Here is a 27949-nt window from a genome sequence, read left to right as displayed (position 1 = left end):
CATTTGGGAACGACACATCAATAATACAGCAAGCATCCGGTTTTTTTTTTAACCCCCGTCAATTTATCATAATAAACGAAAACATATCTCCGAAATGAAACACATACAAGTGGTTAATGCAGTAACCGCTTGTATGTGTCTCATTACGAAGATATGTTTTCGTTTATTATGATAAATTGATGGGGGTTTAAAAAAACAAAAAAACCGGCTCATATAAGTCAGCTCTTAACGCTCACCTAAAAGAGCCAGTGTAAAGAGCCGACTCTTTCGCAAACCAGACCAGACTAATATAGTAAACAACATCAATGCGTTAATGTAATTGTGCCTGTTGTGTCTTCGCCTCACACCTCCAGGGTCGGGGGTTCGATTCCCACCGTGGCCCTGTGTGTGCGGAGTTTGCGTGTTCTCCCCGTGCTGCGGGGGTTTCCTCCGGGTACTCCGGTTTCCTCCCCCGGTCCAAAGACATGCATGGTAGGCTGATTGGCGTGTCCAAAGTGTCCGTAGTGTATGAATGAGTGTGTGAATGTGTATGTGATTGTGCCCTGTGATGGATTGGCACCATTTCCAGGGTGTACCCCGCCTTGTGCCCCATGGTCCCTGGGATAGGCTACAGGTTCCCCGCAACCCTGTAGGATAAGCGGTATAGAAGATGGATGGATGGGTGGACGGATGGATGTGTCTGTGCCTTATTAAGAAGAAAGGATATTAAGTTCCATTTATCCTGATATAAATGTAATATTATGATTGCCTGCGCCTACTAAAATAACGTATTATGCGAGTCAGATCTCTAGCCGGTTCACTTAATAGCGCCGACTCACTAATGTTCATATGTTTTAATGAATAAATACTTGGGTGGTGGACTTTTCAGCACAGCAGTCACACTGACATTATCAATACTAACGATATGGTACGGTATCATTATACCAATATATTACCTGTGACCCAAATATGTAATTAATAGAGTCTAGTATAAGCCTATCTAATGATACGGGCATGTAGGCTGCATGTAGTCTCCAACATGTCCTTATTTACTCATTTATTATTTACATTATATGTTATGGTATATGTCAAAGAAAAAAAAAAATATTACATACAACAAACTGGAGATCCATCATTATCTTAATACAAATCCACACCGTGTTGAAATAGTGTACTTTCCACTGAGCAATTCAGCCTTTTTAATTCAAATGTCTAAAAAATATATACAAAAGAGAAATAAAATGCAAGGTGATGAAAACTAAGTGAAATAAGCTCACTGGAATCATAAAGGGAAATGCTAATAAAAATGAATTTAAACAACAAAAACTTTTCAGTACAACTGAACTGATTTAAGGTTTCGACCATAAAAATGTCATCATATTTATAAAGGGGACTTGCGCCACCATTTAATCACTTTCCAAAAAAAAAAAAATTTTAAGAGCTTAACTTTCAGCTTTTTAGTGATCTCAATATTATCTTAATCAATATTTATATTCTATTTTAAAAAAGAAAAGCTTTTTAGACAAGGTTAAATTAGGACATTTATTCAGACATAAGGCAATAATTTTTTTCCCATTGCAGCATGATAATATACAAATACACACACACACACAAATGTACACTGTCACATGCACGCTGGCACGCACATGCAAATCTGACGCCACGAGCATCTTCGTCCTTGGATGAAATGGTGCTCTTGATCAGACGATACAGAAGCAGAGGACACTTTTCAGCTGATTGTAGCACGTGCATCATCCTCTGTCTGAGACCTTCAAATCAAAGCTTGTTTTTAACTTTATTTCAGAAACCAAAAAAAAAAAACCCATCCAAAACCAAAAAAAAATCCCAGAATTAGGTTTTTGTCCTAAAATCTTACCAATTCAAAATGACAGAACAAGCCGTAATTGTTATCGATGCAGAATACTGTTTTACATCTCATCGTTGACCCGTGAAACACCTTCCATCCATCCATTTTCTATACCGCTTATCTTTCAGGGTCACGGGGAAACTGGAGCCTTTCCCAGGAAGCATGGAGCACAAGGCGGGGTACGCCCTGGACGGGGTGCCAATCCATTGCAGGGCACAATCACACACACGTTCATACACTACGGACACTTTGGACATGCCAATCAGCCTTCTATGCATGTCGTTGGACTGGAGGAGGAAACCAGAGTACCCAGAGGAAACCCCCGCAGCGGTGGGAATCGAACCCCCGACCCTGGAGGCGTGAGGGGAATGTGCTAACCACTAAACCACGGTGCGCCCTTGAGACGCCAGATCATATATGATATGAATGACTCTATATTTTTGTTTGTTAAATAACAGCACATTTTTCGATAAATCGATTTATTATTAGTCTTAGATCATGTGGAATGTCTGCCACGCAAGTCCCTGTGAATGAGTTGTTACTATAGAAACAATAACGCATTAGAAAGAGTGCACGGAAGAGTTCAACATCTTCTGACCGATCAGAATGGAGAATTCAATGTGGTATAAATAGTGTAATCTCTTAACCAAGGGACTGTCCCTTCTTTTTGTGGTCTGTACATTTTTAAAACCAGGCTGTCGGAAGATGCGATAAATGAAATATGCAATGTATATGATGTAAAATTCCATACCAGGTAACTGCAAAGGTTATGCTACAAATATTACTTACAAAATACTCTGTCGTCTTTTAAAGTGCCATAATAGAGAACTAGCCCTTAAAAACAAGTGTCATAACACCTATCTATAATAAGACATCTACCTGAGCATCGAAATGTAGCATTTGGCACTGATGATTATTGCATATACAAATAGGCGCTGGTTTTGTGCACCACTGTGTTCAGTGCACAATTTGCCTCATTTCTGTCCACGTGTTGTTGAATAACATCATGGCTGCCTTCAGTCCAGGGCAGAGAGTCAACGGGTTCTCTTTTGATGGGGTGAAGAAGACTGTGGTTCCTCACCTCGTAGCTGAGCTTGTAGTCGGGCTGCATAAAGACCTTGGACTCAGAGCTGTTCGTGTACGCGTGGCAGTTTGTATCCTGGAGGCTGTGAGGATCAGAATGGTCTTTATTAAGGACGCATTTCAGCGGCCTTCCCGCTCCTGTGTAGGGATATTTGTGGTGTCCGTTGATGCTGGAGATATTTGTGATGCTAGGTTTGCTATAATACTCATCATAGTCTGCCTCTGTTTTCACCTGGTGTGCGTCTGGGAAGGGTGTGCTGTAGCGCCAGGCGCCGTTATGGGGCGTGCCGTATATGCTGCATCCGTTCTCCGAGTCGGAGTCATGCTCCGTCTTTATGGCGGTCTCGGGCAGCAGGAGGTTGTTGTAACAATCATTATTGCCCGTGTATCTAGTACTCTCAGTCTTCCTGTAGCCACAGTACCCGTCCTTATCACCGAGTCCATACTGCTTACACTGGGACATCGCCGCAGCAGCGCAACCTGGGGAGAAGCGGAATTTTCCGGACTGGACCTGCTTCCCCAATTTGCTGCTGAAGTATCCGCCCTGTGAGGCAGAGTGACACCGAGAGTCCCAGGGACTTTGCGTAGGCTGCACTTTATGGGCCGCCATAGAGGACATGCAGAAGTTAAGGGGCTCATCCTGGACGTACAGACCTTCACCTTTATATTGGATGCCCTCTTTGGTAAGAGCCGACCACGATCCGCTGTGCCAGTTAAGATTCATGTCGTCAACGTCACAAGAGGTGCGAGAAATGTGGTGCCTCTTTTCACTGCAACATTTAAAACGGTTCAAATATAGCATGTATACACTAAGACACAACAAGATCTAAACCACCTTATCTTTATGGTGAATGGATCTTAGGTTTCATATAGTATCTAATCATATTTAGACAACAAAAAACAAGCAACTGTATGTGCTTAACGCAGGCAAATAAATTTAGATTTATATCAGTCTTTCGGATGAGACGTTAAACCGAGGTCCTGACTCTCTGTGGTTGTTAAAAATCCTGAAATTCCCCCATTGGCCCTTATCTATCATGGCCCCCTGATAATCTCCAGTGTGCGTTGGGACGTTTTTACTCTCATGCAGGCAGGACCAGTCTGTCAGATATGAAGCTTACGGGACAACGAAAGTCCATGCTGATCAACATGAGCGCGTACTAGATGTACTGCGGTACTGCGTGATACACTACAGTCATGGGAAAATGAAAGTCCACCCTCCTTCAATTCTATGTTTTTATTGATCAGGGCCTAAATAACGATTGTGTAGTCCTTACCAACTTCTAGAAACAAAGAAATAATCTCACCAAAAAAAAAAAAAACCCCAACTGATTTCAATATCTAGTCATTTTATCCCAAAAAGTAAACCAACATTCAGAACCTAGGTGGGAAAAAATAAATACACCCTTCCTTCTTCCACACACGTTAAGCGAGTAATTAGCAGCCAGGTGTTACTAAGCTTAGTAAATCATCAAGAAGTATGACTACCTATATAAAAGCAGAACTTTTGTCATTTGGTGTTGTTGAGCACTCAGCTGTGTGTCTATGTCATGCCAAGAAGAAAGGACATCAGCCATGACCTCAGAGAAGCAACTGTTGCTGCTCATCAATCTGGGAAGGGTTATAAGGCCATCTCCAAACAATTTGAAATTCACCATTGTACAGTGAGAAGGTCTGTTTACAAATGGAGCGTCTTCAAGACAGCTGCCAATCGTCCCAATAAATTCAGTCCAAGCTCAGGCGGTTACTGCTCAGATATATAATGAAAAACCCAAGAGTTACATCATGTGACCTACAGGCCCATGTTTAGGTTCATGACACTACAATCATAAAAAGACTGAAGAAGTACGGATTTCATGGAAGGGTGGCTAGAAAAAAGCAACTTCTCTCCAAAAACAATAATGGCCAGCATGACTTAGGCATGCATCTAAGTTTTTGCATCTGAAAAAAGCACAAACATTCTGGAACAATATCCTTTGGACTGATGAGACCAAGGTGGAGCTGTCTGGACATCATACACAGCATGAAAACCAAACACGGTGAAAACCAAACAAGGCACATCACCAGAAACACCTCATACCAACTGTAAAGTATGAAGGTGGACGGGTGATGATTTGGGCTTGTTTTGCAGCCACAGGACCTGGGAAACGTGCAGTGACTCAGTACGTTTACATGGACAACGATAATCCAATATTAACCCAATTAAGACAATACTCTGATTAAGAAACTACCATGTAAACAGCCATTTTTAATTACCTTAATCCGATTAAGGTCATACTCGAAGTAAACACAAATCGAATTAAGACATGTGGAGGACTCCTGTTTTAGTCGCATTATGGAAGTGCATTACAGACATGTAAACACCTTAATCACATTATTAACGTCGTGTGGGAGGACAAGATCACACACGGCAGTGCTCAACCGTTTTACGGCAAACAAGAGAGCTGCGTCCCAAACCGCGTACTTGCCTACTATAGGCATGTAGTAGACGAAATACATGTAACTCGGCTACTATATAGTAGCTAAGTACGCGGTTTGGGACGCAGCCCATGGTTTCAAGCAGTCGTCTATTTGCACATACAGCATGACAAATAATTAACCACACTTGAAGCGTCCGTAAAAATGTTCAATAAAAACATCCAAAACTGTATACGGTACCATAATGAAGACGAACTGTATGTTGATACGTGAAATTCTGGCAGGAACGTCGGACAGTGTGGCGCGGTGACGTAACGACGTGTGCCGTTAATCGAACTATGTAACTATGTTACTATGTATGTCTATAACATGCAAAACGGGTAAATGAAAGGAGTATTCTAAAACGACTCATGTAAACACCTTAATCACAATATTGTCTTACTCAGAGTAAGATCCATAATTAGATTACTGCTGTCCGTGTAAACATAGTCACTGAGAGAACAATGAATTCCACTTTATACCAGAATATTCTTGAGACAAATGTGAGTCCATCTGTCCAGCAGCTTAAGCTGGGTTCAAACACCAATTAACTGAAGCCAAAATTTCAGAGACTGATAAACTCCTGCAGAAAACTGTGTACTTCAAGTTATTGTTGCTAAAGGTGGTTCAACCTGTTACTGAATTATAGGGTGTACTTCTTTTTTCACCATCTGGTTTCAGCAGGGTATAATGACTACATTTCAAAGTTTTTTTTGTTGTCACCTGAGGTTATTTGTTTGTTTCTAGAAGTTGTTGAGGACTACACAATAGATACTGTATATATACACACAATAATACACATAAAACTGAAGGAGGGTGGACTTTCCTTTTCCCATGACTGTATATGTATATGGCCTGTATGTGGACATTTATTTTCTAACTAACTAAGGTATTTTTAGCAGTGTCCACTATCATTTTTATATAAAATAATGAAAACAGTTAATCTATTAGTCAAATGGGGGAAATGTTTGATATGATATGTGTAAAATGTTACTCATAATTTAATTTCCATCACATACATAGGAAAATTGTCAAAGCTCTAAAGCACTGCTCGTAGATAATGTGTGTGTGTAGGTTTAGGGTTAGGGATAGGGTTATTCAGCAAAATGATTTAGTAGGAATGAATGAGAGAATACTAATACCCATGAAGTCCATAAAGGCAAAAATTAGATTTACACAAACTCTATATCTACTTGTATCTCACTACATGCAAATGAGCTATGAGATACTCCTGCTTGAAGTACGAACCTGATGTTGGAGCCTTTCTGTTTGCTCATCATGCCCTTCATCTTCAGCTCGGTGATGGAGGGCAGGACAAGCGGCACGGCCACACAGAACAGAGCCAGCTGAGGCGGCATCAAAGCTCCGGATTTACTCTTCCTCTTCTGGCCTTGGAGGAACTTCAGACTGCCCTGAAACTGCATCCTCTTTAGGAGAGAGAAGAAAAGATATCAGACAGCGTGTGACGAACAAAACGACAAACATAAAGATGATTCTGGTTAAGATCTGGATCACATTGCGTGGTATTTTTCTTCCTAGTGTCAAAACATTTAGAACGTTACGCAGCACGATAGGCCTCTCTGACAGGAACTGAGCATGTACTGCTAATTTTTAAGGAAAGTACAAATGTAATGATATGATGCATATGTTGTAGGACTGTCATGGCACATTAAAGATGACTTCTATACCAATAACAATTCACAATGCCTGACATCAAAATGATACTATATGGGCACACTCGCTGTAGTGACTCACCAGGAAGCCGGATTTGTTGTCGAGCAGGCAGCGTACTCGAGCGATGAAGCAGCGAGTGAGGAATGGAGAAAGTTCCGGAGGGACGCCGTTTAGCTCTTGAGCGTTAAACAGACTTCTTACCATGTAGTCTTCATCTACGCGTGCACAATTCGAATGCAGAAAGTAATGAATAAAAATATTCTACTCGTTCATTAGCATACATTTGATTTTTTATGGTGCGGTCTAAATGTGGACCGTTATTAAAAATCTTGCCTATTTAATATGGATTATTCCTGTAAAAACCTTTACGAGATAACAGAGAAGTATCATGTAATACAGGATGCAATATAAGATGTGAGACGGCGGTCTAGCCCAAAGTACAACCCCAATTCCAAAAAAGTTGGGACGCTGTGTAAAATGTAAATAAAAACAGAATGCAATGATTTGCAAATCTCATTCTGTGGTCAGACGAATCGAAATTTTAAACTCCATTTTAAAAACCATGGATGCTGTGTCCTCTAAACTAAAGAGGACAAAAGAGGAGAGGGAGCATCCGGCTTTTTATCAGCACTCAGTTCAAAACCCTGCATCTCCGATGGTATGGGAGTGCATTAGTGCCTATGGAATGGGCAGCTTGCACATCTGGAAAGGCACCATCAATGCTGAAAGGTATATACAGGTTTTAGAGCAACATCTGCATCCATCCAGATTCCATCCCATCTTTACTTCTGAAAGACTCCGCCTCTCTAAGATCCTCTTTTTATACCCAATCATGTTACTGACCTGTTGCTAATGAACCTAATTAGCTGCAAAATGTTCCTTCCAGCTGTTTTTTAGTAACACTTACTTTTCCAGCCTTTTATTGCCCCCGTCCCATATTGTTTGAGACGTGTTGCGGCCATCAAATTAAAAATAACCTTATTTTTTTTCCTTAAAATGGTCAATTAACTCAGTTTAAACATTTGATATGTTTTCTATGTTCTATTGTGAATAACATATGGGTTTATGAGATTTGCAAATCACTGCATTCTGTTTTTATTTTTATTAAAATTTACAAAAGCGTCCCAACTTTTTTGGAATTAGGGTTGTAAATAACATAACCTACTTTTTATTAGGATCCTTAACTGATTACATCACGAAAGATATTACCTGGTTATAATTCTGTCATAACCAAAATATATAAACTATACACAGTTCAGCCTTCTGCCTGTGTGTAAAGACACACACACACACACACACACACACACACACACACACTACACACACCATTTCCTGAGGGAGAGTGGTGTTCCTGCTGGGGATTCATGGCCCAATGCAGCTGTCTTCTGAACTCCTGCCGCTCGTCCACATGGATGTAATCGAAGACATTCTGGTGCATCACATCGGTCTGCCACAGACAGAAGGGAAAACACACACACACACACACAGCATTGAGTTTGACCCCATTTAACCTCCTGCGTCAGTGACCCCTTTGTGTTTGGCCACTGCAGTGTAATACACACTTGACCTGCTCCATGGTTGGGTGAGTGGTGTACAATGGGCCTGCCAATAGGATCTCTCCTGGTTTACACTGCAAGTGTCAGTAACAGGAAGCCAACAGAGCGAGTCCAACACGCACACACACTCTAGGTGTGTGCGTGTTGGACTCACTCTGTTGGTACCATTTCTGCACTGATTGTGAGAAAGGATTTTTCTCTGAACAGGCACTCTCCTGGGACTCTCAAGCATAATAAGAATTTATTTTTTAACATATTGTAGAAGTAAATCATTTATGTTGATTTTATTGATCTTGTATTGCAGGCATTTCACAGGATTTACTAATGTGATGAAACCTGTCCATAACTTGGCAAAAACCACCCACTGGGCACACTATTTGCAAAGGGTGCTTGGACCCCATTGATCGCATCTATGTCATTCATTTTATGCCTGTTTTTTTTACTGACTGACCTCAAATGACCCCCTCATTGAAAGTTACCGATCGAGATATTTCATGTGGCTAGCAATCAATGTACAAAATAAGCAAATACCTGTTTAAAAAAAATATATATATATATATATATATATATATATATATATATATATACACACATATTTTGGCAATAATTTAAAAAATGTATTATAACATTGTTCCTACATGAGTAAGTCAGAAAAGCTTTTTTTCTTTTTTGTTGCATGCACCAGTAAGTTTCGCAATCCACCAACAAACCCACCAAAGAAGAAGTCGTCATAACATCTAAATTTCCTGCTGCGGTTATTGGTCTTTTACCATAGTAGATATCAATATACAGTATAGCATGTTATCTAGCACTTCTAGAAACTTAAAAAAAAATCAGAATAATTCATGTAAATGCACTCAATAGCTGCCATACAAGCAGGTTTACTGTGCACATTTGCGTAACGCTGATTACGATCGTTCGTTTATTTTTAGCCGTGTTAGTGTTTAAAAGGTTCTTTTAGTGCCAGGGCGTCTGTCTGACAGCTTGAGTTCTCGTGCCTCTCTCTCTCTCTCTCTCTGTCTCTCTCTCTCTTCCTCCTTGCTGTGAGCTGTGGGGGCAGGGCTTCTACAGCTCTAGTTTTGTTTAGGCATCGCGTGACAGCAGGTCGGCCTGCATGATGACAGACAAAACCATGCAATGATGATGAGAGAAAGAGAGAAAAAGACAGGGAGAGAGAGAAAGAGAGATGGAAAAAAACCCTGTTCACATGCATAATTCCACCACACACATTTCCCAGAGTTATGGCTATACCCTCTGTTTACAGAAAAAGAAAAAAAACAACCTCCCAGTAAAATATTCAACCTTCCCTATTATAACCCTGAGTGAAACAGGCACCGCTCTGGACGCTTTGTCTCGCGAAGCCATGTTCGCACGCCCAGTGAGGACCAATCCCATCTAATTTTCCATCAGCTTCCAGATCCGATGACTCTTTTGTTAAGTTACTTTTGTTACGAGAGCTGTTTTAGTGCTTGCCCAGGAAACTTAACACTTACAACCCTGTAACAGACCTGTAAAGTAACCTTGGGGTAAAAAACAAAAAAACAAAATACGTGACTTCTCTCGCATGCCAACTTTTTTTTTTTCTTTTTTTTTTTTTAATTATCTTTTAAACAGACAACCACACATGATTTTTGTTTTGATTCTTTTGAGAACAGGGAGACTTTATATGCAATGAAAGTTTCATAGGCTATAAACAGATGCTATGACTTCTTAATTTAGTATTTTATTAGAAACTTTAAACAGACTCTACCTGTTACTTGTGATTAAATATAACAGGTCACAACCTTGCAACTTTGTCGTAAAAATTTGACCAGTCAGCAGTCTGATTTTAAACAAAGCTGGACAGGAATGTAAATTTGTAATCTGGGAAAAGTGCTATACTAGTTCAGTAGTTTAATCTACATAATATTTTGTTCCTATACTAGTGTATACGTTATCATTCTGTATCAGCCCATGACTAAGAAGATTTAAAAAATAATAATAATAAATAAAAAAAAAGAAGAGCACATATTTACCTGATGGAAGCCCAGGTATTCTACGATTGTAGAGGAAGCATAGAAGATGACACCATCTGAGCTAACGATCAGCGCAAACCCTGTCAAAGACTAGAGAGAACGAAAGGACATGGACAAATTATACACTCAATACTCAGTTTCATTCCGTAAGAGTAATATATTATGAATGTAAAACCACATTACTGCTAGAGGGAATAGTGCATTTTAATAAGGCATTAAAAAAAATCCCTAGCAAATGTATGAACTAATATATATACAGTATTAGTGCACTACTCAATACCTGTAATAAGTCAATTGAATATGAGACAAGAACTTTTACATTTGCAGGTATATATATATATATATTTTAAAGTCTTATTGTTTCTGTGAGTGAACTGGTTCCCTATTAACTATTAATCAGGGTGCACCCATTTTGTGTTAGCTAGATTTTCAGTGAGCGAATTAAATTCCCCCTGGATGGTAAGTCAAATGTACGACCGTTGCCCGCGACTTCTGCATTTCTACAAGCGCCGCGATGTACCTGCGATTTCTTTCAGCTCAATATCAGCTTGTCGTGATAAACACCGGAGACCACTAAAGCCAAAAGCTTCTTCCTAGTGCTCTATTTAATCCAGAAAATTAGCGTTTTACACTTCTGTGTTCTTGTGGTTTCAGGTTGCTAGGCAATTTGTAACATAGAAATTGTTTATATAATGTCAGACCACAGTGATGTGTTTCCTGTGCACGTACTAGTGATTCGGCGAGCGCCTCTCTTACTGCTGCTTCAAACAGAACAGTCTAGTGTCGTGTATGTATTATATAGTGAACGAGTGAGTGAGTGAGTGAGTGAGTGAGTGAGACAGCGATCTCGGACCTCAAATTGAAAAATGAACACGGATGAACGATCGCACGACGTTGTTCGCAAAGTAACCTCTGTCTGAAGCTGTTCCCTCGGAGTAATCCCATCGTAAAATTGCACAGACCTGACCCAGCATACTATCACTGAGCCTTGATTGATGCAGAGGATTAAGTGGTTCAGTGAACTGCACTGGTCTTTAATGTTGACTTTTGAACCTTGAGACAGACAGGAGTCTGCTTCCGACTCGACACGTGACCTAACACTATTTTACCATCTTGTTACACGGAGATATTTTAAGCCCTTTTTTCGCGACAGAGAAGAAACCAGGAAGGAAGGACAGATGGACGGAAGAGCACACTTGGCCTGCTTTCTTTTCATGTCACAGTCTGATGAAAACACCAAGATTGTATCCTTTATGTGCTTCCTCTCAACTGGTTGGATGTTAAAGACCTTGATAGGGTCTTCTCCACAAACACACTCTAGTATTGCATGTAATAAATGCATTCATGTTAAACTAAAGCACAGTTTCTTTGGCCTTTATGGCTTCTGGTGATATATTCACCATTTCTTAAATGTTTCCTTATTTCTCGCAGACATTCTTGTCCCACCAGGGTCACCTAAGGACAAGTAGATTAAGGACTCTCTCTCTCTCACTCACTCACTCACACACACACACACCTACCTCAAGAAGAAGATCACTTTCCAGAATACTGTTGCCTAGACTGTGTTTCTTGGGCTCAGGGCTGCAGGAGGCAGGGCTTTGCTTTTTGCTTGATTTCTCCTGAATTGCTGTGAAAAGAGAGAGAGAGAGAGAGAGAGAGAGAGAGAGAGAGAGATGGGTTCCATGCATGCAGCCAAAACAAACCTTTTTTTGGAATGAAGCATGTGTGAGAGGTTTATGAATATTTGTGCAATTTACCAGGGAATATCTTTTGAAATGCTGTGAATTAAAATCTTCCTCCCACGTACACATACTCCTGAGATGCTCGATTATACTCTTTAATAGCCTGTTGGCACAACACACGCGCTAACGTGAAAACGTGAAGCCGGTGTTAAACTGGATGAACCCACTTGCACTTGAGTTTGAGATTTGGGGTGTGGATGGAGGACGCCGCTGCAGGTTGAGCGTCTCCCACGCCAAAAACACACAACACAAAAAGACATTGATCCCCACCCTGACCCTCCTGGCCACATGTCAGGCCACACGGGAACCATGGTCTGCTGCCGTGACGGCCCTCGCTTTTTTCGCCGCCATTCCTCTCAGAGATCCTGATGGTTTTCTCAGAGCTTACCGCAGAGCTTTCCGTGACCGGTTGACTGAGACGGGGAAAAATAACTCCAAATGTGCGTGCCTTTGTCGAATATGGCGAGTCAAGTGGCATATGTTTGCTTTGCAGATCAAAAAAGGGCTAAATTCCTAAATACTGACTCCTTGTGAGGAGCCGTGTTAAACTGTGGGCTTCGCGTGGAATGCTCCTTTTAATTTAAAACATTTTTGTGGCCGATTCAAAGGTTAGCTGCAAGGTTCACAAGTTATCCCTACGCTTTATTTGCTTTGAAACGAATCACAGGATGAGTGTACAATTATTCTCGGATTTATGCGTTTAAGTGTCGGATCTTGACATAAGGTAAGCATATTGTGCCAGGGAAATAATTTAGCACGGCATTCGTTTCAGCGTGACAGCCGAGAGCCAAAGTTCTGCAACAAACATGCATCTTGTGATGAATCGCATATGCTTGGAGTAATGCGTAAATTGATTCGAAAACAAAAGTTTGAAAACAAAAGTCGATCTCTGCCTTTTAGTGTTTCAAGGCAGACTCGGTAACATTCTGCGAGTCAAGACGACCGCTCTTATTCGCACCTGTACGTTTCACCACGTTCGACATCACTAAATGGGACGATTTGTTCGAAAAGTAACCGGTTTTAAATTTTTTGTAAGGTATAAAATTTACAGCATGTACTCCTGGTTTTTCTGGTTTTTTTTGGAGGTTAGTATATAACTGTAATGATAAATCAACCCCTGTAATTCAAATCATCAAAATGCATACGGTCATATTTTGCATCTGTGCTGCAACAAATATGCTGTTCTGACTTTCAAAGGCAGTGGAAATCTTTCAGTGGACGTCCCAGCCCTGAGCGTGTAATGTCCAACATGTGAGTCAAATATTCACTTCCTCTTTCTTAATAACGGTCAAGACGTGCGTCATAGTCCTTCTCACGCAGGTATCACATGTAATATATATACACAGTACTGTGCAAAAGATTTAGGCACATGCAAAGAAATGCTGTAGAGCAAAATAAATAAATAAATAAATAAATACCGTAAAGAGCTGTTAACAGTATAAAATGAAACAAAGGCGATATTTGGTGTGATAAAAATAAACAAATAAAAATAGTAGTTTCCGGTACAAGGTGTGTAGTTTTATAAGGAAATGAGCTGTAAGTTTTATTGAGCATCTTACAGAACTAGCCACGGTTCTTCTGGAGACTTTGACTGTCGCACTCGCTTCTTATTTTTGCAGCAAAACCCAGCAGCCTTCATTGTGGTTTTTTTTTTTTTTTGTTTCTTTTTTAATCTGAATAGTGTCTGGTTTCTTTACTGACATACAAACATTTTTCTGTAACATTTAATTTTGTGCTGGAGAACTAATGTTTGGGAATCGAAAATGTTTTTTTGTACTGACTCGATAATGTAGAAGTCATAATTTATACAGTTGCAATCAAAATTATTCAACCCCCATTGCAAAGCAGTTAAATTATTGTTAAATTTACAGACTTTCAGCTGTTTGCACTGAACAAATCAATCAAAAGTGATTGAAACAGTTCAACACAGCGAATGCTTCGAGTGGTTTCCCATAATTCAACTGAACATGCAACTTATAATGACTTCTCCAGTTTCAAAATTATTCAACCCCCTGAATAGAATCCCTCACAACAGCACAAATATGCAACTATTGAACTATTTTGAATAATTTCGATTACAACTGTGTGTGTGTGTGTATGCATGTATATATATAGAGTGCGAGAGAGAGAGAGAGAGAGAGAGAGAGAGAGAGTATATTTAACATAAAGAAACTGTGTGAATGACAACAGATTTTAAAAATGGAAGCATGGTGATTCTTCTGACTGGTTATTCAGCCATTTAAAGTCATTTAATGAGACATTTCAATAAAGAATAGACAGATACAACTCTCAAAACATCTGTTCATTACACTGGGAACTTTCACACCCTACTTCCCTCATTCATAAGTCACGCTACAGGGTAATAAAGGCTTCCTGCATCATCATATAAACTACTAGATAATATAAATCATATAAGCTACTAGATAAAAGGTATTTGATTATTCAGCTTGTTTAATATCTGTCTACTCTCAATATATATATAAGCTGGAAATACGGTCAAATATTTAGGGCAAGAGCAGAGAGGGTTTTGATAAGATATTCGAGGCATGTGAGCGTTGGCGGTGGAGAATATGCAGAGCTGGGGTGTGTGTGCGATTTCACCTGATTCATGTTAAATCTGACTGCTTACCATCAGGACAAGAAAAAAAAACAGAGGAAAGAAGTAGGAGTATGTAATACATACAAAATGAGTGGTTAGGGAAAAATTGTGTGTGTCTGTGTGTGTTGGGGAGGGGTGAGTGAGGGATTCCCAAATCCGTCTTCAAATAATCCCTGTTGCGTGCAGAGACTCTGTGACTCAGCGTGCGAGTGTGCTATTTTGCCTTCCTTACCACCCCCCCTGTACAGCAGTGACTGTGTGTATATGTATATGTGTGTGTGTGTGTGTGTGTGTGTGTGTGTATGCATATATGTGTGTGTGTAAGCAGCAACCTTTACAATGCACTCGACAAGAGCTGAAGTTAAAAGCTTTCTCGGTAGTAGTGTTTAGTCTTAGATCTGTTATTTTCCCTGACTGACCCCTCGCAACAACACAAACACATTCGCACACCATTTTTCCTCCCTCTCACACGAAACACAATGAGAGTCACGTTGTTTTTTCCTTTTTTAAATTCTCTGAAGACACATGCCTCTGTGTTGATTCACTCTGAAACCAGTGCCAAAATCTTCAGGTGGTCCATGTAAGGCAGGTGGATGAGCTACTCTTCACAAAACCATTGTTTGAAGAAAAAAAACATTTCACCGCTGACCTGTTTCGATAAGGCGATGGAAATAAAAACCAGGCCCACTCCTGACCGTGACGTACGATTTATGAGCAGATGTGTGTTTATGCCCCTGCTAGAATACGTCGAGAGAAACTGAATGACTCCGTCGCCCGACGCTGTGCTCGCCCAAACCTCTGGTTTGTACATTTTCTCGCCACATACGACCCCGATTCCAAAAAAGTTGGGACGCGGTGTAAAATGTAAATAAAAACAGAATGCGATGATTTGAAAATCTCATAAACCCCTATGTTAATAATATGTAATAGAACATAGAAAACATATCAAATGTTTAAACTGAGGAATTGTAACGTTTTAAGGAAGAAAATAAGGTAATTTTTGGCCTTATTTTGGTGGCCGCAACATGTCTCAAAAAAGTTGGGAAGGGGGCAACAAAAGGCTGGGAGAGTAAGTGTTACTAAAAAGAAACAGCTGGAGGGTAACTAGGAACAGGTCAGTAAGATGATTTTGTATAAAAAGAGTATCTTAGAGAAGCAGAGTCTCTCAGAAGTAAAGCTGGGCAGAGGTTCACCAATCTGCGAAAAACTGCGTCTACAATTTGTCAAACAATTTCAGAATAACGTTCCTCAATGTAAAATTGTGAAGACAATGAATATCTCATCATCTGGAATTGGAGTTGTACTATTCTTAAATATCTTGTGTGTTTATTCTTAAATATCTTTCTAAATCGGTGTTGGTTTTCGAGCGTGTGATTTCAGCTTTCTTTAAAAGATCTCGTCACACTGTACGAGATTATCACAGGAAAATCTTAACTGAATTCTATAATACTCAGCGATGGATGGTGTGTTCTCCATGTCAGATTATATGCTGAAGATCCTCTACCGGTAGACCTGTGATTAAAGAAAATGACTACGTTCTGCTTACGTCATCAGCCACTGCGATCTGGGCTCGTCCATTAAAGTGAGCTTGAGGTAATAAGGATGCTTTTATATCTGTTAGCATGTTTCGTTTATGTTTCGTACAATTGCTTATTGTACCTGTGCTAAAGAGAGAATGGTACTGCCATCAGCTACGGCTACTGCGACAGACAAGCTAATCTGTCAAGCGATGTTACGAGTCGTTGGCATTTTACAAAAACAACCAACCACCCTTATAAACGACGGATTTATCTCATACTGTATGTTCTCACGCTAATTTAAAACAGTGGTATTATAGCTATATCAGATGTTAGCCTATAATATAGTATGTGCAATGCCTTTTTTTTGGCAGGGTAGCTAGTCTGAGCCTCCATGTTATCAGCTTGATTGAGCACTGTGTACATCATTACCTTAAATTAAATTCATTCGAATTTTTGCTCTTCAGTATTTACTTGATAACCCCATTATCGCTGGAATAAATATCCCCTATTCCTAAAACGAGGCACACGTTTAGATTAGGGCACACGTTTGACAGCAAATTAATTGGGAAACTCACAAACAATAAATTATTTTAACCCTACTGGCTAGACATAAGCAGATGACATCATAATAATAATAATGATTTATGAATTTACTTTCCTCCATGTTTCAACATAATGGCTTGCATTCCTGGCCTGGTCTCAATCATGCAATCTTTCCCCAGCCAGTGTGAAGCTACACCACCAGTCGAGAGCTCTTTTTCTATAGCAGAGTAATAACTGCTGATCCACTCTCACATGGCTGAGTAAAGCACGCTTTAATCCCAGCTGACTGATCAGCTTTACACTCAGGTAGCTACCCTTTTCTCTTTACAACACACAATGGGATTATAATAGGCTGGAATGTAATGTGTGTATTTTTGTGCACTGACAGTTCAGGAGCGTGTGAGAGAGATACAGTAGACAGTAGGTGGAAGGAGTACGAGTCTGCAGGCTCATTTATGCACGGCTGGTCTCGTGCGCCCTGACGGACAGATCATTTTCATAAGCGGCTCTCTGAGGTCAGGGCCCAGTCTGCTACAGTCACGCAAGCCCTGTTTTTTTTCCACTCCTATTGCACGCGCAGTCTCTTAAAGGGCCAGCGTGCTCGCTTTAGAGCCAGCCACACAGAAACAGGCGGTGAAGTTCTTGCTGTCTTGCCGAAGGTAGAACGTATCGGCTTTATGTGGTGAATTCGTGCTTTGTTTTTGGAAGAGGAAGTGGGGGTGGGGGGGAGCACCCTGCTGAATGAGCTTTAAAGGAGGTTAGTGATGAAGACATGACGCAGAGATCAGTCTGAGGGGAAACCTTGTGACTGGCCTTGGTGATGTGATAAAAAGAAGGCCTTATTCCCAATTAGGTGTGCAGGCACATACAAACAAACGTACGTGTGTACACCAAAGACAGATGACAAATCGATGTGTGGGCACACCAGCGTCAAACACGGACCATACAGTAGTATAAAGCTCATCTTTCAAAGGCAAACCAAAGCCGCAAAGCGTTGCCGATCACCAACTCTGAAGCCTTTTAGCCACTTTAACATGTCGGGATCTACTAGTACTGTGAACGTTAATGCATTCATTCCAATCATTAATCTTTTGCTCAGATCACAGAATGAGACCAAAAGAAAATTAACTTAATCAGAAACACAAAACAAAATTTCCTTAAATCTTTAAAAAAAAAAAAAAAAAAAAAATTTAAAGTGTTCCAGATTGAAAACGTTAAATTAGCGCTATTTTAACTTTGTTTAACGTTATTTGTCAGTTCCAGTGCGATTGTTTTTTTTAAAGAAAGTATAAACCTAAACATTTTCCCAGTAGGCCTTAATTCCCGTCTACAATTCGTCACTTCCGGTAACGCCTCGCTACGAGAAGATATGACATTAGACCCAGTGCTATTAAAAAATTCGACCTTGTCCTACGATTCCGCCAACAACAAATCGCCTCTGAAAGTGTTCAAAATAAATAAATACACATGCTTCTGTTTAAATGCAGTGTTAGGTTTTTATTTATACCCTAGTAAGCTATCACATGTAGAGAATATTAACCATTAAACGCTCTTTCATTCCATGTTAACAGGTTTCCTCTGGAACAGGATCGTAGAAATATAGTTTCTGTTCAGAACGGACCTAATCCTGTTTCTAATCCCTGGCTCGGATTATTCCCAGTGCAGTTAGCTAATGGATTATTATTAACTACGCACTGAAAAAATCGGTGTGCGGATCTGCATTCCGCTAACAAAACCTTATTTGTACATGTGACGACCTTGGAATGTATCTGAAATATTGCATTGTACACAGATGAAACTGAATAAACAGGGTTCAAGGCTTAATTGGTTGAAGAGGTGTAAATCGTAACCTACAAAAATAGGAGCAGCACTTTCTCCAAACACCCACTCCCGCTAATAAAAATGACACCTATTGCCCAATAGAGTTTATTTAAATGCAGCTAATTAGAGGAAGAGTGCACTAGTCACTAATTGCTGTGAAATTTAATTAATGGGAGAAAGAAAAAAAAAAAATCAAGAATCTTCACAAAACATTAATTTGATCGGTGCTTCTTTGAGCAGCGACACATTCAGAGAGTAAATGTGTAAAATATTATATAAACGGGTTAAATTACCCTCAATTATTAGAAAACTTGACAAGGAACAAATGAGGGAGTTAAAAAGGAAACGTCGGGTGTACATAATAGCAGCTGTCACACAACACAGCGTAGCTTACAGCTAGAATTCTTTATTTGGGTCATTTATTGCCGGTTTGCACGACACTGCGTGCAAACGGGCTGTTTTCTGTTGCCAACAAATATAAACCTGATCAATTTAGTTTCCCCTGAATGCTGTTAGTCTCAATTATATAACAATTATTCAAAATTCGTACTATCTCACGCGGATCATGAGCAATTTGCACAAACAGGAATGGCAGGTGGAGGCATGCAGGGCATAAAGGCAAATGGATTTCTCACGAAAGAGTGTTAAAGGCAGCGCTCTGCCCTCTGTACTAAACTGCACGCTGGGAATGTGCCGAATCTCAGCGACATACCTTCTTTTTTAGCTCGTAACAGACTCTGGTAGGAATGTAACACAGACACACGATAAAAAAGGCAACAACAGGAAAAAAAAAAAAAAAAAAATCGAGAGTGTTTTGCATGACAGGCAGGCTGTGATGGAATTTCCTCTAATCTGCACGCAATGCTCGGTAAGGATCCGCCAGAGAGAGCGTTGGAATAGCTGCCAAGCACACACGTAATTGGGATTCCTTCATGGGCATTTATGACCCCAGGGATCAGCGTTCTAACATCTGTTCACTCTGGTTATCTCTGAATGAACTCACATACAACTTCGGCAGGCTCTTTCTTGAGCTTGAGGCTTGGCTTTATTTCAAAAAATAAGAGTGAGAGAGAGAGAGAAATTAGGCAAGGAAGGAATACATCCTAGGTAAAAGAACGAAATAAATGAATAATCCCGTTTTGAATTGACATCAGGCAGATCTGATTCCTTGCTGTAGTTACGGCACTGAAAAATATAATATAACTAAGCCTGAATGAGATGGAGGTTTGCAGTAATGCAGCTCGATATAAGTCAGCACACATACACAGTACCTACAAACCTCGTACCATTTCACACAGTACATTACAGTCACATTACTTCATTTCTGACAAGAGTTGACTGTAGGGCAAACGCTCGGTTTTATATTTTATGGAAATTTAGCCACTGCCTTTCTTGCCTCAGGGACATCTGAACAATTCCATTAACATCTCACGTTGGAAACCACCCATTTTGTTCAAGGAGTAACCGGTCATAAAATCTTCATAACTATCAAGATATAAAAAGCATGGGACAGAACCATTGTCTTTTGTCACGTGAGGGAACGAGCGCTTGATCAGGACTCTCCGAACGCGTCCAGGAGCACTAAGAGTGTTGGTGAACCATTAGGACCTTCCTCTTTTGCTTTACACATCACCCGGAGGCTGTGAGGCTTGCCAGGTTGCAATCAGGAAAGCATTTCCCAAGAGGCATTCGGTGCTAGGAGTCTCTTATCTTGGCAGCTGCCAGCTTTTCCATGTGGAGCTCAATTACTCCCTCATGTGCTGTAATGCATGGATTATTGTAGGGGTCTCAAAACACCAAAGCACCAGCCTCCTGAAAGCCTCTGCCCAATGGCTCGGAGTGCTTTAAAAGGCTGAAAGTTCTCATTCGAGTGCTTTAACATACCCAAAATCATTATATACTGATGTGGTAAATGATGTAGTATGCCATCTTGCATTTCAGTCAAATCAGTGATGCCACAATACAATGGTTTAACTGTTCAGCAATATGAATTTCATCTCAATAAGCTGGCCATAGGGAGATAAAACAATGGGTTATTATCGTCATGTTATATAACAAGACACGTGCTGTATGGATCCACATCAGCTTTCACTACAGATATGGGTAACGAGATGTGATGTCAAATTTTTGGAGGTGACAAGGCCAGTGACTTGACATATTTCTGCCATCCAGTTTCCTTTCGATTTTGTATTTACTGCAATGCTGATTTATTTTATTTATGATCTGCTCTTCCAGAGCTGCTGTGAGTCGCCCTGACAATCCTGTAACAGTAATTCATGGTTAGTACTGCACTTCGTATGCATACTTTAAACATCATGGCCTAACTTTAGGCCTGAAAGAAGTCTGACTATGACTCTGGTGACATATTGAGAGTCCGATGTTATCCTAGGAAAGTAAAAAGGATTGAAGGAATTGTAGTTTTTTGTTGCTTAAGTAGTAAGGCAAGTCATTTACTTGTTCTCCAATATGGTGGGACGCTAGTAAATGGTAGATTATGAACGGTTGTATGGGATTTATAATACCCCGGTTGTGGGTTATTATAGTATTCACGAGTTTCTTCATAGGTTTAGATGTCAAACTGGTAAGAGTGAGCAATTTGAGCCCACTCCTTACCTGAACCATGTCTCGTTATCCTCTGGTCTAGGTTTTAGCTAGCGTGCTGACACGATTCAGCTTGTGCCAAACGTTTGACAAATCAAAACACACAAATTGCATAACAAAAAACATATTCAGGTACAGATCACATTTTTAGAAAGGCATGTCCAGGCATTGCCATGTTTTACTGAGGGAGGGAAAAGCAATCTTGGTCCAAGAAGAGCAACTATCTTCCCTTCAATCAGAGCTTATCTGATTACATTTTAGGTGGCAAGTTTATGTGCTGATCGTATCGGTGTTGCAGACGGTCACAGTAAGAGCTACTTGGACGTATTACTTAACACAAATTGTGCAGTCTGGGGCACAGATGTTTACGAGAGGTTTTTACGTAAGTAGCATGGAAATTCCCAAATCATGCACCGTGTAGCTGTCAGTGATGGTGACCTCTCTTAAAGCAAATTTACATCAAACAAATTTATCTGACTACAGAGTGAGAACAACAAAAGAAAAACTAAACATAAATACAACACAACCTGTGCATTTGAATTGACGTAAGTGAAACTGGGAACTTTTACTGCTACAACAACAACAACATGCTAATAGTAAAACTCTAAGGATTCATCAGATCCAGATATCCTTGCTCTCCTATGTTACACCCACGTTTCGGATTCTTCTTCTACTTATTATTATTATTATTAAACATGCTTTAAGATACATACTTGAATAATAAGGCGAGATTTTACATACTGTATATCTATCTATCTATCTACATATACACATCATGTTCCACTCAAAAAAAAATAGTTCTTGGCCTTCCACTGTAATAATGTACTTCCAGAAATAAATCTTTCAGAAAAAAAGGACCATGTCAAAGTCAACATTAACCTAACCAGCCCCATCAGAGCCATAATATTCAGAAGGCCAGATGGCGTGGTTATATTGTTCTATTATTTGGTTCCCTGTTTACATTCCAGGGTGTCTTCTGAACACGAGAACAGAAGGTCTAAAAATGGGCGTGTAGGTATACATATACACAGTAAGCATGGCAAATATCTTACTCTCCACTCACACTACCTGGCCAGAGAGTTCATGCTCAATGCACATGCGCGACACAAATCCAAGGTACGATGCGGTAAAGCGACGTTTCTTTACTTCCCCAGTTATAACTCTGGTTCCTGGCTGCAAGGCGTTTCCGTTTACTCTCTGACGCAAAAAAAATGGGGGAATATGTGTAACCATGGTTTCCTCTTATCCTCTCATTAAATGCCTTTAGAGATATTGTGAAGAAAAGTCAAGCTTGAGAGGAAGCAGCAGAGATTGCTGGTGTATCTGGTGAATCTACGCAGTGAGTATAGTATAGTATAGTATGGTATAGTATAGCTTGCTTTTCTTATATGGTCACAAAGATAAAGCTACAAAGCCTGTAAAACAAACTTTTAAACAAAAGTGGTGTGTATACTTCGTATACATAGTGGGATGTAGGTTATATATTATGGCTATTACTCTGAGCAAAGTGCTATCAGTCATCGTCTGCATACATGAGCTCACAGATGCCTGTGATTGGCTAGATTTGTTGTGATTGACAGGCGAAAGAGAGGCTGCGGATTCAAACACCTTTAACTAGGTAAAACAATAGAGGGCTCTGATGCGTAATCTTTCTTACTTTGAAAGAAGCTCTTGACGCGGAGATAGCTCACGCTGAGACGCAGCACCGACAGTTTGTCCAGTTTGGAGATGACCTCTGGATTGAATGGCAACAGGCTGGCCAGTCGGTCCAACTCGGCATTGAGACGGTCCCGGTGTCTTTTAGACGGGTTCGACTTCTGGTTCACCCCTGCTGGTTTTCTGTTGGAACCAAACAGACAAGAAGTGTCACATACACGTTCGGCCACCACTGATGGAGAAGAGGATGTCAAGGAGTTAAGTGAAAGTTAGATTTCGCCCAGATGCTTCAGTTTTGTTCCACACCCTCCCCCCCAAAAAAAGCTTGTGAATCGTTATTCAAAAGCAAGGAAAATTATCCAAATCTGATGTGTTCTCATGTTTTTTTGTTTTTTTTTAATCTTTTTATATTAGTGTAGGACTCATACTCAAACAATAACACGCAGAGACATAAATATTGAATCTGAAAATAGATTAAACTGCTTAATTGTGTGTAAGACACAAAAAATACGGTACAGACCAAGGATAAATGTATGTCATTACCGACTATGGAAAGTTGGGGAGTTATTTAAAACTCATTCGTTCATCTTCTTAACTGTTTTTAATCATCGCCAGCGTCGAGTTGGATCTGGAGTGAGTCCCAGGAACACTTATTCACACCTTTAAGTACTAAATGATTCACTTATCACTTATCTCTTACCTGTTATCACTGGCTCGGGATAATTTCGCTGAATTTATATGCGTTAATTGTGAAGAGAAATCCTACATGTACTGTATATTTACTGTATATTTTCTTGTGAATTAACCAAGTTGCATCTTGTAATTTAGATGTAAATTGCAAATAAATTTTCCTGAGGGTGTAATTTGTACTTGAATGGTGTAAGTATAATGAAAATAATCGTTTAAAAAAAATTCCTTAAAGATTTATAAAGTAAGGTTGCACAAATACTAGAGGCGGCATCGATCCGGTATCCAGTATCGCTATCAAGCCGATTTGGGGGGGGGGGGGGGGGGGGGTTGATGGAGTCAGATCAGATATCTGAGAAAATTCAGCGGATTTCGGATCCTGTTACAATTGTCAAAGATTGGAAAATAAATATTTTGGAATCTGGAAATATTTACATATAAAAACACTTCACTGTTTTGATTTTTTTAAATTATTTATACTTTCTACTTTATTATATTTATTACATTTACAATGTACAAATGTAGAGCGTAGTAGTTTTTGAGCAGAACAATATCAGATGGGCATCGATACTAGCTCATAGTCAAGGTTTCATAAGGTTTCGATATCGCTGTCGGAAAAGAAAAAGTGGTATCGTGCCACCAATATCAATCTATAACCAATATCAATCTATAACCAATATCAATCTATAACCAATATGAATGTCATAGATCTGAGTATTATTGTGTATTTGATATCGTGCTGACTCTGCAAGATTATGCCAAGTCATGTGATGGTGCTATGTCCTACTTTCTGGAGCAATCTGTGTCATCTCTATCAACATCACACATTTCCGACATTTAAAAAAAAAAAAACAGATACAAAACGTAAAATACTGATCCAGCACTTCGAGGCAATCTTGGTCTGATACGTAATCGCCGCACATGTCTACTCATTACCTCTCTATTAGAAACTTAACAGTGTGTTATTCATGTATTTATTTATTTTTTTATTTAAAGGTCCATCAGATAAAATGAATCAACTAATTTTAATCAAGATTAGATCGCTAACGGTTATGTACGTGGGTTTGACATTTGAACGATCGTTCCCGTTCATCTCTGCTGGTGAAAATGTGTCTATAAAAATGACTGACAAGAGGCCCATATAAACACAAACAAGCCGGTTTTCCAAATGAGGTTTCTCAGCTATTTACTACACTTGTACTGAGATCATGGCTTAAACCAATATTTTTTCAGCATGTTCGAAATATCCTCCAGGTTATTTGTACAAGTAAGAAATTTCAATTTAAATTTAAAAATCATCTATTGCACATTTAAATGACTCAAGCAATACAAATTCATCCATATTTGTGAATCTACTGTTGCACGAACAGTAGAAATATCTCGTAATAAACATGTATAAAGTATTAGGAACGTCAACGTCACTGGAGCGCCTCTTTTTTTTTTTTGCATTCAGCCAAGTTAACTCTCTTATGTTTGGCTATTCTCATGAGAACAATAAGAGTTTTAAACACTCAGCTGCTTTTGCATGGGCTTTCTCCTCTTCCTCCCAGCATACAGACACTCTCCAGGTGGAATCATGATGTTTGGCCAGTCGCTATAAACACTATAAACTGAACACAAAACATGAACATGAATGAAAGTTGTTTTTTTCTAAAAAAAAGAAAAAAAAAGTGTGTTTATATATATATATATATATATATATATATATATATATATATATATATATATATATAAAGAGTGTAGACTCTTTGAACCATACCTGAATTTCATCTTCAAGTAGAGATATTAAAACTGGAATGAACTAAAAGTATACATTAAAAAAATGAAGTTAGAAAGCAAATTTGACAATGGTAGAAGCTGTGTAGTTAGTAGTACACTCTCAGGGGGGAGGAAAGGGTACTTATCATTGGGGTGGTATCCATAACTACATAACTAAAAGGTACTTAAGCAATTTTACCTGGAAAGTGAAGCCTATTACTCAATTAAAACTAAATACATGTGCAAAAGTGGTCCTTAAATCACTTTACAGGTACTCTATATTCACATTACAATTATTATTATTTTTTATTTGATTTGATTTTAAAAAGGGGTACCTTAGTGTGAGTACCATGTCAGTTGACAAGCAAAGGTATATTAATTTTTTTTTCTAAGAGTATAAGTTCAGGAAGTTGTAGTCAGCTTAGCTAAATCTATGCATCTATTTAAAAACAACAACAACAACAGCAACAACAACAAAAAAGCGTTTTACTTACCAAATTCTAACAGCAAAACTCTCAAGTACATCCAACTTGCTTTCCTTTCGCGTATGGACAATATATACAATCTGTTCCGACTTTTTATTTGAGAGAAACAAGACTTTAAAAAACCCAAACCGCTAACATCTGAGAGGTGTGTTTGAAAACAGAGAGCGGTTCTCCGGGCAGATGTGTCTGAGGGCTTTATATACCCGACTCAGGGTGGCGGTTACATCCTTGTGTTTCAGGCTCGAGCTTGGCACGCGACGCTCTCAGGATTCAAACGAACATTCTCTCGCGCGCGCACATCTACGCTGCCGGTGTAGGATTACAACTGACAGGACGCGCGCCTCAGCACCGCGGTGTCAGGTTACCTCAGAGCATTTGAACAGTTATATTTATCACAACATGTATGAAAATGTAGGTGTAGCCTATTACAGTACCGATGACTACTCGGGATATAAATGAACAAGTTGACTATAGGAAATCTTCGACCTGGGAGACGTATTAAAGGTGCAATGGTCGATTTTGTTTTGTTTCTTATTTGTGCAAATAACCTGCAAAATATGTAGAACATGATCAAAAATAAAGGTTTAAGTCATGGAGTCAGGACTAAAAGTATTATGTGGTGTGAGAAAACCCATTTGGGAGACTGATATCCGGTCCCGAATGCTTGTTAGTGTTTGATTAGTGATGTGTCATTTGGAACGAATCTTTAATATGACTCGGGAACAATGAGTTGTCTCAGAAAGTGATTCGTTCATTTTTGACAGGGCATGGACTTCAACATCCCCATAGGTTCTGTACAGGAAACAGAAATGATTCGGGTTCGGGTCTTCGGGTTCGGAACGTTCGTTTGTTCGTTCAGGAGTCGACCGCCACATAGGAAATGCACCATGCAATACCGGACGTGATGAACGACCGACTCGAACCCGAAGACTCGAGATGTGAAATAATCATTTCTGTTACCCGAGAACAGACGTGACAAACATGACGTGACAAAAGAAAGAACGACTCGGATCGGGAGGTGAGGTGAACTGACAGACCGCACGGCCTGAAGACCCAGCTAAGATATTAATTAATAATTTGGGTTTCTCATAATTCGGCCTTGGCTGCAATACCTTAAAGCTTATTTGATAGTTTATTAAGTACTAGATATGTTGGGGAATTTGATATGTAGCATTTTAATTATATTCTGCTGAAATGAACGAAATGACTCGTAAAAAGATTCGTTCATTTTGCTGAATGAGATTCAAAGATCCGAGTCAGTAAAATGATGCAAACTTCCCATCACTAGTTTGGATGGGTTCCACCGACCCCCGCCCCTCAGAGGGCGGGGTTTCGTGAACATGGGTGGGAATGGGGTTGGGCTCAATGGGTTAAAAAAAAAAAATCATTCAAATGTCAAACCCATCTACTAGAGAGCTAATCTTGAATTATTTAACTAATCTTACCTAATGCACCTTTAAATATATTCATATTGAAGAAAGAAAAAAAAAGGCTGATTTGTTGCTTGATGTGACATCAGTCACGCTGACGTCACAACAGGATACATCTTTGTTATCTTTTCCGCCATTACGATGCTGGTTAATAGGAGAAAGATTAGATTTCAAGCATAATGGATAACGGTCAGGTTTTGCTGCTAGCTCCATTTCTCACCCTTTTTTTATGCGATGTTCAAGGTCTTATAATGAGAGATCCAACTTTGAAGTTGTGGAGATGCTGCAAATGTTGGACCACAAGTCCCAGAATGCACTGTAGCTATACGACAGTTATGGCTCTGTTCAAGCATAGTAGTGCAGATGAAGAGGTGAGACAGCTGAACAGACTAAAGGACTTAAGCGCCGCTGCATCGCTCTCTTTAGGTAGAGATTCATTACTACTGCAATGTCATACTGGTAATATTACCATACAT

At 39.6% G+C, this 27949-nt stretch overlaps 1 protein-coding gene across 1 annotated transcript; it reads right to left on the bottom strand.

Annotated features, from left to right (window-relative positions):
* Positions 1-49: 49 nt before the first annotated feature.
* Positions 50-26229, bottom strand: ahrrb (aryl-hydrocarbon receptor repressor b). Its single transcript, XM_053651456.1, has 10 exons — positions 26053-26229; positions 25560-25601; positions 25317-25410; positions 23115-23296; positions 12152-12258; positions 10632-10721; positions 8387-8507; positions 7142-7275; positions 6635-6813; positions 50-3699 (listed from the first exon to the last, which is right to left on the bottom strand). The coding sequence occupies exons 3-10, from the start codon at positions 25376-25378 to the stop codon at positions 2760-2762; spliced, it is 1815 nt and encodes a 604-aa protein (XP_053507431.1). The 5' UTR covers positions 25379-25410; positions 25560-25601; positions 26053-26229; the 3' UTR covers positions 50-2759.
* Positions 26230-27949: the final 1720 nt, after the last annotated feature.

Source organism: Ictalurus furcatus, chromosome 20 (assembly GCF_023375685.1).
Source record: "Ictalurus furcatus strain D&B chromosome 20, Billie_1.0, whole genome shotgun sequence".
Taxonomy (NCBI): domain Eukaryota; kingdom Metazoa; phylum Chordata; class Actinopteri; order Siluriformes; family Ictaluridae; genus Ictalurus; species Ictalurus furcatus.
Note: the sequence above shows the minus strand (reverse complement) of the source record. Positions and strands in the feature narration are given on the sequence as shown.

Excerpts from the sequence above, each read along its gene's own strand:
- ahrrb (XM_053651456.1), bottom strand. The coding sequence starts at position 25,378 with ATGATTCCACCTGGAGAGTGTCTGTATGCTGGGAGGAAGAGGAGAAAG. Across the intron at positions 23,297-25,316 it reads AGAAAGCCCATGCAAAAGCA|AAAACCAGCAGGGGTGAACC; the intron begins GCTGAGTGTTTA and ends TGGTTCCAACAG. Across the intron at positions 8,508-10,631 it reads AATACCTGGGCTTCCATCAG|ACCGATGTGATGCACCAGAA; the intron begins GTAAATATGTGC and ends TGTCTGTGGCAG.